The sequence below is a fragment of the Triticum dicoccoides genome, chromosome 6A (assembly GCF_002162155.2).
Source record: "Triticum dicoccoides isolate Atlit2015 ecotype Zavitan chromosome 6A, WEW_v2.0, whole genome shotgun sequence".
NCBI lineage: Eukaryota > Viridiplantae > Streptophyta > Magnoliopsida > Poales > Poaceae > Triticum > Triticum dicoccoides.
The window spans coordinates 575,704,996-575,719,738 of NC_041390.1; the positions used below are offsets into that span (position 1 = coordinate 575,704,996).

Genomic DNA, 14,743 nt, shown 5'->3' on the forward strand with positions numbered 1-14,743 from the left:
GCTCCCACATGGTCGTGCTCTATGCAATTTTTGGTCAATGAACATTGAGTAAACCATGAGTAGCGAAAACGATTATTGATTATTATTTATGAAAAATACAATGGATGTCCCTCATCCTCACTTTTACATGGAGGAAGTACTAAAATCGTACTATGTGGACAACACGAGCTCGGACTAATAGGTGTGGCATTCATATATAGGAAAAAAAATTGTGGAGCTGCTTGGATAATTTTGCTTATATTTTCTCCCATACGGCATAGTCATTGCCGTGCGCGACCACCTTGAAGCCTTGGGGAATGAGGTGCCCGACATCGTATCTTGGCCCGAGCTTGACGATGACCTTGCCGTCGATCTCAGCCAGGTAAAGGTCGGCGTCAGCCTCTATGATTTGCAGCTTGCTCTCACTGTGTATCCCCTGCCGGGTCCTGATTGACACCAGGCGATCGATCTCCTCCTTCAGGCCCCAGTCGAAGAAATGATCGTAGAACTGAAGAATCACGAATATTTTTCGTCACTCATGCATGGGTTCTTATATGAACGAAAAAAGAAGAGCAATTTAGACGATGAACTGGTAGGATGACTCACGATGCATGGGGTCCCAGGGTGCGTGAGGATGTAGGCGTATCCCTGCATGACCCTGTCAGAAGGGAAGGGCCACATGTGCTGCGTGGAGCCGGTGTCGTGGTTGTCCACGAAGGTCACCGCCTTGGCTGGCCACCACCCGATCATGCCTGGCGCCTTGCCGTCGGTGCCGCGCAGCCGCCAGAGCTCGCCCTCCACGGCCACGTTGAGGATGCCCTTGGTGGTGAAGTCGAACGTGGTGCCGGGGCCGGAGCCGCCCACCTTGTTCACCCAGTTCACCAGCTCTTGCCGGTGCGGGTCCTGGTTGAGGTTCGGCTTGCCGTCCCCACCGTACGCCAGCGACGTCCATATCTCGGCCACGGCGAAGCTGGCCCCGGAGCGGTCGATGTAGATCTTGGCGACGTCCGCGGAGTAGCCCTTGGCGAAGTCGAAGCGCCAGCCGTCGAAGCCGACGTTGGTCCTGAGCCAGTTGAGCCACTCGACGAGCTCCTTCTGCACACGCGGGTTGAGGTGGTCGATGTCCGGGGCGGCCCCGAAGTCGGCGCCCGTGTCTGGGTTGCCGGTGCCGTCGGCGTAGGGCCGATCGTCGCGGCAGATCATGTGGGGGCCCCAGTCGAGGCGCGCGTCCGGGGTGCCGCCCTCGAAGATGCAGTAGATGCCCCGCCCGTCCTTGCGCTCCGCCGTGCGGTGGTTGATGACGATGTCGGCGATGGCCTTGACGCCCTTGCCGTGGAGCGCCCCGATGAGGGACTTGAGCTGCGCCTTGTTGCCGTACTTGGAGGCGTCCAGGTCGTAGAGCCGGCCAGGCATGTACCCTTGCTCGGCGACGGACTGCGACGCCGGAGGGAGCCAGACGTGCGTGACGCCGGCGGCGGCGATGTCGTCCACCTTGCCCATCAGGAAGTTGTACCACCCGCCATTGTGCTTCCACGACTCCCAGTTGAAACCCTGCCGCACGCAGCAGAACTCAAAGCTCAGTCCCCGAAACATGATCACAGTAGTACGTGTAGAAGCTGAAGACAGGGCACGATCTTACCTGAAACAGGACTTGCCCGGAGGCCAAGCTGGCCGACAGGCCAAGGAGGACGAGGAAGAGGGAGAGGGACGAGTGTTTGCTCGCCATGTTCTTCAGCTCTATCTAGCTGTGCTCTCGAAGAGGAGGATGGAGACCTGATGGATTCAGCTGGTGCGTCTGGCCAGGTATTTATAGTGTGCTGCAGGCTGCAGCATGCCGGTGGGCAACTTGCAAGACATGTTCCGGTGTACGTGCTCGACTTCAATGCTCCGTTGGGCCGGCGGCTCGATGGATATGTCGGCCGGAGTTTGTTATCGGCCGGTGCGGTGAGCTCAAAAGGCGAGTGATGGAGCCACCCTTGTATGAGAAGTTTGTTACCGGCCAATACGGCTGTCAGTTATCCCGCTGAACTTGAGAATTCCTCAGAACTCACACGCCAAACTAGCGGTGGAAATGGAATAGTCTTTGTGCTTACGAGCCATCGTCTACTAATTCAATAACTGTGAAAAAAGTCGAGAAGGTTTTGCAGCTTATCAATCGAATAGGTTTCGGCTCTCGCGCACTGCAATGAGGGTCAGCTGTGCTATAACAGCTCGTAAGATCAGGGGCAACTGACGGTAACTTTGGCGAGATGGCTCCGCGGTTACTTGCGCGTTTCAGGTTGACGACGGCCAGCTAAAATCCGGGTGAGCAAATTCCTGGATAACCCGGATGAGGTGCGTCCCTCGAGGCGGATAAAACTGGACATAAATCTGCCCGCATCCTTCAGAAACTTTCTGGTGAGTACCCAGTTCGAGTATTCATTCGTTCGATGAGCATTCAATTCGTGATCTTGAGGGTAGGAGCATGTCGCAGGAAAAGATAGATTGTTCACCAAGGATTATCTCCGAATGCAGTTGCAAACCTGCAGGCCCTCGACGTCATTTATTCACCAGAAGTGTGCACTTTTTGCCCAAACGTTGGGTGGGATAAGCAGACGCCATGATAAGCGCTGGCCATGGACGTTATCGCTGGCGAAAGCAAATCGAACTGACTCAACTGAACAAACGGAAGTGTGCCAATTGCCACCATGCCCTCTAGAGACTGGACGTCACGCTGCACTGTTATTCTAGGGGCTCATTTGGTTTGAAGGAAATTAGGATCCTGATAAGTGCCTCACAAGATACGAGCACATGGCAACTCAGAACGTTTTTATGACAAGTTTAGTGACGCGAGAATGACAACTTTAGTTGCCAAGCATATCCATTTTCGTGCTTCGGTTTATTTCTGACAAAAACTTATCGTGTGTCCAAATAGAAGTGATGGTGCCACTGAAGGCCAAGCCGAAGGCAATGTCCTTCGACACCATGAAGTCAAGAGCATGAAGCTCACCCAAATCCCGACTGTCTGACCAACCATATATATAGAATTAAAATGGAGTTTTCCAAGGAGTGGACCTTGGATGATAAACTTTTTAAAGATGTTTAAGCATAAAACAAGTATTATGGGTGTGAATACTGGATGAGCTTCACCAATTCCATTTACTTATGTTATCACTTGTCTAAATAACTTCCAAGGACCTAATTTCGATTTTCAAAGGAACATTAGATCCAAACACATTTGAATTTATCACCAGAAATATTGTGCTCCAACCAATGATACATGACTTTGGTGGTAAACTTAGAAGTCTTCCTGGAGGGCTGGGAAATCTGGTCAGGAGCTACCAGAGGACAGGATAGGAAATAATCTCATCACAAATGTTGGGTGAAAGTGTAGGTCTCATCTATGTTGGTTATACCTGACAATGACGATATTTTTGCGTCGTTACCTTGTTGAAGGTATTACTCGGATATGCTTGGTCTAATTCCTCGATGTAAAAACCTACGACTTATTTTTGCATTGTTTTTTTAGGAATTTGACAGTGGGAGAGAACTCCCACTGTATTTTCATATATCTATATAAATGGGGTGTTTACATAGACATACAACTCACATACATCCAACTCCACTCCTGGTGTTACCATCGGGGGTGGGCAACTACTCCATGATCACTGCTACACACTTGTCTCTATGTATGCTAAAAGAGTAAAAAGCAAAAGTAGGACTCAACCAAGTGCGTCACAGTATGAAAGCAGGGCAGCGCTACGTGCAACCTTAACTCTATGTTGTAAAAGCCCCATGTCCTTTTTGAATCGATGGAACCAAGATGCAGTGCTTGGGGCGACACCTCTGAAGTGTTTATTGTTTCTTTCTTTCCACAAACTCAGGCAGCAGTGAAGAATACTTCTATGAAGAAAGGATTGGGCCAATTTGTTTGTGCGTTTTGCAATGCAGTGAACCTGTTTTGAAAACCACGCCAGTCAATACGCAGCTTGGCCCAACACCTCTCGCTGAACTGGCAAGTGAAGATCATATGCTCAAGAGTCTCATCCGTATTTTGCCCACAAAGGAGACATGTGAAATCATTCCCAATGTTATAGTGTCTCCTCCTCAGCATGTCACGTGTGTTCAACCTATCATGCAGCAGTAGCCAGCCAAACACTTTGATTTTCATCGTACAGTTTGATTTCCAAAGGAGTCGAAAGGCGGGATAAGTTGTTGCATCACGGAAGAAGTTGCTATAGTAGTCTTTTGGTCTGTATTCAGCAGCGCCCCAAGTGTAGTGCCAGACATCAGTCATTGTTGTCGAAGGGTGTATGTTGGATGCTGCATGTTGGACATCTTGCACCTCATTGAGAGCTAGAGCGGACAGTGGCAGGTGAAAGGTTTCATGCAGCTCAGTGTTGTCCCAGAAGTCAGCGACCGTCATGTCTTCATGCAGAGAAAAAGAGAAGGCGCGCGGGTATGATGATTGGAGCACCTCATTTGACCACAAGTCCTTCCAGAGCAGCGTAGTCGAGCCATCAACCACTTGGACACGAGAGATCCCCGGTAAATGGGTGTTAACTTGAGTATGTCTTTCCACCAAAAAGATCCGACCGAATCAACCGCATGAGGCACTTGGTTGACATATTGATTGTCCCAAAGCATATTAACCCACGGCACGTCCAGTTTGTTATAGAACTTGTGCAGAAATTTTAACAAGAGAGCATCATTGTGGATTTTAATGTTGATCACTCCTAACCCACCTTTGCTCTTGGGCTTGCACACCAGTTCCCAAGCTGCCAACGAATTACATTTGTCACCTTGATCAGTTTTCTTTGTCCAGAGACATCTCCTTCTAATCTTGTCTAGAATTTCAATCAGTTTCAGAGGGAACTAGAGCGTGCACATGGCAAACACCAGACGGGATGTGACAGATGCATTGAGCCAGGAGAGACGGCCCCCATAGGACATCATGGCGATCGTGGCAGTTAGGCGGCGTTCCATTTTGCAAACTAGGGGCATGAACTCCTGGGTGGTTAGCTTGGTAATGCCGAGCGGAAGGCCAAGGTAGGTGAAAGGCATTGTACCTACATTGCAACCAAAAATATCGAATAGGCTAGTCGTTGTACTTGCGTCCAGGTTGATTGGTATGAGCGTGGACTTATGAGAGTTAATTTTGAGACCAATTGAGGATGCATAGTCAGAAAGAATGTTCTTGACATGTAGGGCTTGGTGCGGGCAGGCAGGCAAAACAAGGAGGGTGTCCTCGGCGTACTGAATCACTGGGTAGTCATTTTGTCCATTGCAAGGAAAAGGCAAGTGAAGATCTCCACGCTGGAAGGCATCATTGACCGCAGCTTGTAGTAATTCAGTTGTGAGGACAAAGATGAGTGGGGACAGAGGATCTCCTTGCCGCACACCGCATCGGCAAAGGAATTGCCGACCGGGGACCCCATTAAGAAGGACGGACGAGCGACCCGAGGAGAAGAGGCACTTGATCCAAGAAATCCACTTGTCGTTAAAACCCATTTGCTGCATAATGCGAATCATCGGTTCATGTGCAATAGTATCGAATGCTTTGGCGAAGTCAAGTTTAAGAAGAATGATTGGCCAACCCGAGCTTTGACATCGATAAAGATATTGGTATGCCCATGCTAGACAGTCTTGTATAGTGTGTCCCTTAATAAACCCATATTGATTACGGTGGATAAGGGTGAGGATGACACGTTGAAGTCTGTCAACTAGTAGTTTGGTAATTAACTTTTGGCAGTAGTTGAGCAGAGTAATGGGTCTAAAGTCGTTGACCCGTCTCAGGAGAGTTGATCTTAGGTATGAGTGTGATGAGACCATCGTTGATACTTGTCACATCAAACGTACCTTCATAGAACTGATCGCATAGGGCATAGAAGTCGTGTCGAATGATGGATCAACATGCTTTCAAAAAAGCCCCACTAAAACCGTCCGGGCCAGGTGCATGATCAGGAGGCATACCTTTGACCACATTATCGATTTCCTCATGGGTAAAAGGAGAGGTGAGCTGATCAAGATTAGTGGCGCGAGGGATGATGGATGGAAGATCAAATTTCATGTCATAAGGGGAGACCGTCCCCAGACGGTTGAAACAAGAGGGCCTCTTTAGTCGGATGATTGTCAACCAGTGTGCCATCCTCCAGCGTGAAGGAGGAGATATTGTTCTTGCGATAGCGTTCCGTGGCCACCGCTTGGAAAAATTTAGAATTTTCATCTCCAAATTTGATCCAATGAATAGTACAACGCTTTTTCCAATAAAGTTTTTTTGTACTTGAGCAGTCTCAGCAAGTGCGTCTTTAGAATACGTCTAAAATACATTTCTGGGATTGAGAGGTTTCGTTTATTCTCCAGCTCATCTAAGTCCGCAAGGACAGCGTTACAGTTCGTGATGGCCACTGAAAGACGAGAAATATTCTTACTCCAGATTTTGAGAGTGTGCCGAAGAGCTTTGAATTTGCGACAAAGGACAGTGGCAGCATTTTGTAGCCCTAACTGGCTGCTCCCAAACCTCACTAACAATGTCCATAAACCCTGGATGGAGGGTCCAATAGGATTCAAAACGAAAGAGCTTGGATCGGGGGATTTTGGTCTCAATAGAGACAACGCAAGGATGTGATCAGAAACTGGCTTGCCAAGGGGTTTAACGAGCGTCTTAGGGTATGCATTGGTCCAATGTAGGAATGTGAAGAACCAATCAATCTGCTCAAGCAGTGGATCAATCTGCATATTTCTCCAAGTGTAAGCTCTCCCTTTCATCGGAAGCTCAATTAGTTTCTGCTTACGAATTATGTCATTGAATGTAATCATGTCATGAATGTTACCCCTAGTTTATTACGATTGTCCGGTGCTCTCATGTAATTAAAGTCGCCAAGAAATAACTAGTCTTGATCACTGGGGATTTGAACATCATATAACCACTGCGTGAAAACATCTCTATCCGTACCAGTACAAGGCCCATAAACCTTAACTAACGTCCAACGCTGAGAGGATTGTGTGCTAACAAAATCGATGGCTAGCGCAAAGAGATCAGACGAGATTACCGTGCCAGAGAAGACCAAACTTTTCCAGATCGTTAGGAACCCCCCAGAGGAGCCTCGCGAAGGAACAAAAGCAAAATGATCAAATTGTCTAGGATAGCACGTTTTAATAAAAGCAAAAGTAACCTCAGGCATCTTAGTCTCCTGAAGGCAAACGATAGCACAACCACTGGTAGAAATAGCATTATTCAGAGCCAATTGCTTCTTCTCAGAATTGAGCCCTCGAATATTCCATGAGAGCACATTCCAGCAGCTCAACAGCGTCATAAAGAACTCCAAAGTTTAGGCAGAGTTGTGGGAGATATCCTCTCCCTGGTCAGCCATGTCAATCGCAGGAGCAGAAAGTTCAGACACCGCAGCAGGTTCAACAAGCAGGGCTTCTTCAGAAAGTTCAGTGGCAGGTATAGCACACCTGTTAACTCCAATGGATTGCAGAGTAGCTAAAGGAGTTGGGGGGGGGATCTCACCCACGGAAGAAGCAGCAGAAGCGGATGTGCCAATAGACGGAATGACACGAGGCTTAATTTTGGAGGTGTTCTTGCGAATGTCAGAGGGGGGGGGGGTACCTTGAACCCATCGTACTTGTTGGAGCGGAGGCTGCAGCACACTTCAGTTGTGGAGATAGGAGTAGCAACCCTAGCCCTACGGGAGCGCAGACCAGTGATGGCCCTTGATGCCTGTGCCTCAGAGATCACAGAACATAGGCTTCCAATATATCAATCTTTATGTCTCGACCATTTCGAGACTCCTCGTCATGTCCGTGATCACATCCGGGACTCCGAACTAACTTCGGTACATCAAAACTCATAAACTCATAACATAACTGTCATTGAAACCTTAAGCGTGTGGACCCTACGGGTTCGAGAACAATGTAGACATGACCGAGACACGTCTCCGGTCAATAACCAATAGAGGAACCTGGATGCTCATATTGGCTCCCACATATTCTACGAAGATCTTTATCGGTCAGACCGCATAACAACATACGTTGTTCCCTTTGTCATCGGTATGTTACTTGCCTCTCTCCTCTATTCCCGTATGGCCCAATAAGGCCCATATACTCCCCGGCGAATTCCCGTAACTCTCCGGTACTCCGAAAAATACCCGAATCACTCGGAACCTTTCCGATGTCTGAATATAGTCGTCCAATATATCGATCTTTACGTCTCGACCATTTCGAGACTCCTCGTCATGTCCCCGATCTCATCCGGGACTCCGAACTCCTTCGGTACATCAAAACTCATAAACTCATAATATAACTGTCATCGAAACCTTAAGCGTGCGGACCCTACGGGTTTGAGAACAATGTAGACATGACCGAGACACGTCTCCGGTCAATAACCAATAGAGGAACCTGGATGCTCATATTGGCTCCCACATATTCTACGAAGATCTTTATCGGTCAGACCGCATAACAACATATGTTGTTCCCTTTGTCATCGGTATGTTACTTGCCCGAGATTTGATCGTCGGTATCTCAACACCTAGTTCAATCTCGTTACCGGCAAGTCTCTTTACTCGTTCCGTAATACATCATCCCGCAACTAACTCATTAGTTGCAATGCTTGCAAGGCTTAAGTGATGTGCATTACCGAGAGGGCCCAGAGATACCTCTCCGCCATTCGGAGTGACAAATCCTAATGTCGAAATACGCCAACCCAACAAGTACACAATGCTGTGACGTTTGGTAGCACACAAAGTGTTCCTCCGGCAAACGGGAGTTGCATAATCTCATAGTCATAGGAACATGTATAAGTCATGAAGAAAGCAATAGCAACATACTAAACGATCGGGTGCTAAGCTAATGGAATGGGTCATGTCAATCACATCATTCTCCTAATAATGTTATCCCATTAATCAAATGACAACACATCTCTATGGTTAGGAAACATAACCATCTTTGATTAACGAGCTAGTCAAGTAGAGGCATACTAGTGACTTTTAGTTTGTCTATGTATTCACACAAGTATTATGTTTCCGTATAATACAATTCTAGCATGAATAATAAATATTTATCATGATATAAGGAAATAAAATAATAACATTATTATTGCCTCTAGGGCATATCTCCTTCAGTCTCCCACTTGCACTAGAGTCAATAATCTAGATTACACAGTAATGATTCTAACACCCATGGAGCTTTGGTGCTGATCATGTTTTGCTCGTGGAAGAGGCTTAGTCAACGGGTCTGCAACATTCAGATCCGTATGTATCTTGCAAATCTCTATGTCTCCCATCTGGACTAGATCCCGGATGGAATTGAAGCGTCTCTTGATGTGCTTGGTTCTCTTGTGAAATCTGGATTCCTTTGCCAATGCAATTGCACCAGTATTGTCACAAAAGATTTTCATTGGACCCGATGCACTAGGTATGACACCTAGATCGGATATGAACTCCTTCATCCAGACTCCTTCGTTTGCTGCTTTCGAAGCAGCTATGTACTCCGCTTCACATGTAGATCCCGCCACAACACTTTGTTTAGAACTGCACCAACTGACAGCTCCACCGTTTAATGTAAACACGTATCCGGTTTGCGATTTAGAATCGTCCGGATCAGTGTAAAAGCTTGCATCAACGTTACTATTTACGATGAGCTCTTTGTCACCTCCATATACGAGAAACATATCCTTAGTCCTTTTCAGGTATTTCAGGATGTTCTTGACCGCTGTCCAGTGATCCACTCCTGGATTACTTTGGCACCTCCCTGCTAGACTTATAGCAAGACACATGCATGATAGAGCCTATGGCTGAAGCATAGGGAACATCTTTCATTTTGTCTCTATCTTCTGCAGTGGTCGGGCATTGAGTCTTACTCAATTTCACACCTTGTAACACAGGCAAGAATCCTTTCTTTGCTTGATCCATTTTGAACTTCTTCAAAATTTTGTCAAGGTATGTGCTTTGTGAAAGTCCAATTAAGCGTCTTGATCTATCTCTATAGATCTTAATGCCCAATATGTAAGCAGCTTCACCGAGGTCTTTCATTGAAAAACTCTTATTCAAGTATCCCTTTATGCTATCCAGAAATTCTATATCATTTCCAATTAGTAATATGTCATCTACATATAATATCAGAAATGCTACAACGCTCCCACTCACTTTCTTGTAAATACAGGCTTCTCCAAAAGTCTGTACAAAACCAAATGCTTTGATCACACTATCAAAGCGTTTATTCCAACTCCGAGAGGCTTGCACCAGTCCATAAATGGATCGTTGGAGCTTGCACACTTTGTTAGCTCCCTTTGGATCGACAAAACCTTCCGGCTACATCATATACAACTCTTCTTCCAGAAATCCATTCAGGAATGCAGTTTTGACATCCATCTGCCATATTTCATAATCACAAAATGCAGCAATTGCTAACATGATTCAGACAGACTTAAGAATCGCTACGGGTGAGAAGGTCTCATCGTAGTCAATCCCTTGAACTTGTCGAAAACCTTTTGCGACAAGTTGAGCTTTGTAGACAGTAACATTACCGTCAGCGTCAGTCTTCTTCTTGAAGATCCATTTATTCTCAATTGCTTGCCGATCTTTTGGCAAGTCAACCAAAGTCCACACTTTGTTCTCATACATGGACCCCATCTCAGATTTCATGGCTTCAAGCCATTTTGCGGAATCTGGGCTCACCATCGCTTCTCCATAGTTCGTAGGTTCATCATGATCTAGTAGCATGACTTCCAGAACAGGATTACCGTACCACTCTGGTGCGGATCTTACTCTGGTTGATCTACGAGGTTCAGTAGTATCTTGTTCTGAAGTTTCATGATCATCATCATTAGCTTCCTCACTAATTGGTGTAGGTGTCACAGAAACTGATTTCTGTGATGTACTACTTTCCAATAAGGGAGCAGGTACAGTTATCTCATCAAGTTCTACTTTCCTCCCACTCACTTCTTTCGAGAGAAACTCCTTCTCTAGAAAGTTTCCGAATTTAGCAACAAAAGTCTTGCCTTCGGATCTGTGATAGAAGGTGTATCCAATAGTTTCCTTTGGATATCCTATGAAGACACATTTCTCCGATTTGGGTTCGAGCTTATCAGGTTGAAGCTTTTTCACATAAGCATCGCAGCCCCAAACTTTCAGAAACGACAACTTTGGTTTCTTGCCAAACCACAATTCATAAGGCGTCGTCTCAACGGATTTTGATGGTGCCCTATTTAATGTGAATGTGGTCGTCTCTAAAGCATAACCCCAAAACGATAGCGGTAAATCAGTAAGAGACATCATAGATCGCACCATATCTAGTAAAGTACGATTACGACGTTCGGACACACCATTACACTGTGGTGTTCCGGGTGGCGTGAGTTGCGAAACTATTCCGCATTGTTTCAAATGTACACCAAACTTGTAACTCAAATATTCTCCTCCACGATCAGATCGTAGGAATTTTATTTTCTTGTTACGATGATTTTCAACTTCACTCTGAAATTCTTTGAATTTTTCAAATGTTTCAGACTTATGTTCATTAAGTAGATATACCAATATCTGCTTAAGTCATCTGTGAAGGTGAGAAAATAACGATATCCGCCACGAGCCTCAACATTCATCGGACCACATACATCTGTATGTATGATTTCCAACAAATCTGTTGCTCTCTCCATAGTACTGGAGAACGGTGTTTTTGTCATCTTACCCATAAGGCACGGTTCACAAGTACCAAGTGATTCATAATCAAGTGGTTCCAAAAGTCCATCAGTATGGAGTTTCTTCATGCGCTTTACACCGATATGACCTAAACGGCAGTGCCACAAATAAGTTGCACTATCATTATCAACTCTGTATCTTTTGGCTTCAACATTATGAATGTGTGTGTCACTACTATCGAGATTAAATAAGAATAGACCATTCTTCATGGGTGCATGACCATAAAACATTTTACTCATATAAATAGAACAACCATTATTCTCTGATTTAAATGAATAACCGTCTCGCATCAAACAAGATCCAGATATAATGTTCATGCTTAACGCTGGCACCAAATAACAATTATTTAGGTCTAATACTAATGCCGAAGGTAGATGTAGAGGTAGCGTGCCGACCGCGATCACATCGACTTTGGAACCATTTCCCACGCGCATCGTCACCTCGTCCTTAGCCAATCTTCGCTTAATCCGTAGTCCCTGTTTCGAGTTACAAATGTTAGCAACAGAACCAGTATCAAATACCCAGGTGCTACTGCGAACATTAGTAAGATACACATCAATAACATGTATATCGCATATACCTTTGTTCACCTTGCCACCCTTCTTATCCGCCAAATACTTGGGGCAGTTCCGCTTCCAGTGACCAGTCTGCTTGCAGTAGAAGCACTCAGTTTCAGGCTTAGGTCCAGTTTTGGGTTTCTTCTCTTGAGCAGCAACTTGCTTGCTGTTCTTTTTGAAGTTCCCCTTCTTCTTCCCTTTGCCCTTTTTCTTGAAACTAGTGGTCTTGTTGACCATCAACACTTGATGCTCCTTCTTGGTTTCTACCTCCGCAGCTTTCAGTATTGCGAAGAGCTCGGGAAAAGTCTTATTCATCCCTTGCATATTATAGTTCATCAAGAAGCTCTTGTAGATAGGTGGCAGTGATTGGAGAATTCTGTCAATGACGCAATCATCTGGAACATTAACTCCCAATTGAATCAAGTGATTATTATACCCAGACATTTTGAGTATATGCTCACTGACAGAACTATTCTCCTCTATCTTGCAGCTATAGAACTTATTGGAGACTTCATATCTCTCAATCCGGGCATTTGCTTGAAATATTAACTTCAACTCCTGGAACATCTCATATGCTCCATGACGTTCAAAACGTCGTTGAAGTCCCGATTCTAAGCCGTAAAGCATGGCACACTGAACTATCGAGTAGTCATCAGCTTTGCTTTGCCAGACGTTCATAACATCTGGTGTTGCTCTAGCAGCAGGCCTGGCACCCAGCGGTGCTTCCAGGATGTAATTCTTCTATGCAGCAATGAGGATAATCCTCAAGTTACGGACCCAGTCCGTGTAATTGCTACCATCATCTTTCAACTTTGCTTTCTCAAGGAACGCATTAAGATTCAACGGAACAACAACACGGGCCATCTATCTACAATCAAACATAAACAAGCAAGATACTATCAGGTACTAAGTTCATGATAAATTTAAGTTCAATTAATCATATTACTAAAGAACTCCCACTTAGATAGACATCCCTCTAATCCTCTAAGTGATCACATGATCCAAATCAACTAAACCATGTCCTATCATCATGTGAGATGGAGTAGTTTCATTGGTGAACATCACTATGTTGATCATATCTACTATATGATTCACGCTCGACCTTTCGGTCTCCGTGTTCCGAGGCCATATCTGTATATGCTTGGCTCGTCAAGTATAACCTGAGTATTCCGCGTGTGCAACTGTTTTGCACCCGTTGTATTTGAACGTAGAGCCTATCACACCCGATCATCACGTGGTGTCTCAGCAAGAAGAACTTTCACAACGGTGCATACTCAGGGAGAACACTTCTTGATAATTAGTGAGAGATCATCTTAAAATGCTACCGTCAATCAAAGCAAGATAAGATGTATAAAAGATAAACATCACATGCAATCAATATAAGTGATATGATATGGCCATCATCATCTTGTGCTTGTGATCTCCATCTTCGAAGCACCGTCATGATCACCATTGTCACCGGCGTGACACCTTGATCATCATCGTAGCATCGTTGTCGTCTCGCCAATCTTATGCTTCCACGACTATCGCTACCGCTTAGTGATAAAGTAAAGCATTACAGCGCGATTGCATTGCATACAATAAAGCGACAACCATATGGCTCCTGCCAGTTGCCGATAACTCAGTTACAAAACATGATCATCTCATACAATAAAATTTAGCATCATGTCTAGACCATATCACATCACAACATGCCCTGCAAAAACAAGTTAGACGTCCTCTACTTTGTTGTTGCAAGTTTTACGTGGCTGCTACGGGCTTAGCAAGAACCGTTCTTACCTACGCATCAAAACCACAACAATAGTTTGTCAAGTTGGTGATGTTTTAACCTTCGCAAGGACCGGGCGTAGCCACACTTGGTTCAACTAAAGTTGGAGAAACTGACACCCGCTAGCCACCTTTGTGCAAAGCACGTCGGGAGAACCGGTCTCGCGTAAGCGTACGCGTAATGTCGGTCCGGGCCGCTTCGTCCAACAATACCGCCGAACCAAAGTATGACATGCTGGTAAGCAGTATGACTTATATCGCCCACAACTCACTTGTGTTCTACTCGTGCATATAACATCAATGCATAAAACCTGGTCGGATGCCACTTTTGGGAAACGTAGTAATTTCAAAAAATTTCGTACGCACACGCAAGATCATGATGATGCATAGCAACGAGAGGGGAGAGTGTGATCTACGTACCCTGTAGACCGACATCGGAAGCATTATGACAACGCGGTTGATGTAGTCGTACGTCTTCACGGCTCGACCGATCAAGCACCGAAACTACGACACCTCCGAGTTCTAGCACACGTTCAGCTCGATGACGATCCCCGGACTCCGATCCAGCAAAGTGTCGGGGAAGAGTTCCGTCAGCACGACGGCGTGGCGACGATCTTGATGTTCAACTGTCGCAGGGCTTCGCCTAAGCACCACTACAATATTATGGAGGACTATGGTGGAAGGGGGCACCGCACACGGCTAAGAGAACGATCTTAGAGATCAACTTGTGTGTCTAGGGGTGCCCCTGCCCTCGTATATAAAGGA

At 45.7% G+C, this 14,743-nt stretch overlaps 1 protein-coding gene across 1 annotated transcript; it reads right to left on the reverse strand.

Moving 5' to 3' along the window:
- Window positions 1–225: 225 nt before the first annotated feature.
- On the reverse strand, window positions 226–1,735 carry LOC119318097 (alpha-amylase type B isozyme-like). Its single transcript, XM_037592615.1, has 3 exons — window positions 1,619–1,735; window positions 586–1,530; window positions 226–487 (listed from the first exon to the last, which is right to left on the reverse strand). The coding sequence occupies exons 1-3, from the start codon at window positions 1,703–1,705 to the stop codon at window positions 236–238; spliced, it is 1,284 nt and encodes a 427-aa protein (XP_037448512.1). The 5' UTR covers window positions 1,706–1,735; the 3' UTR covers window positions 226–235.
- Between the last annotated feature and the right edge of the window lie 13,008 nt (window positions 1,736–14,743).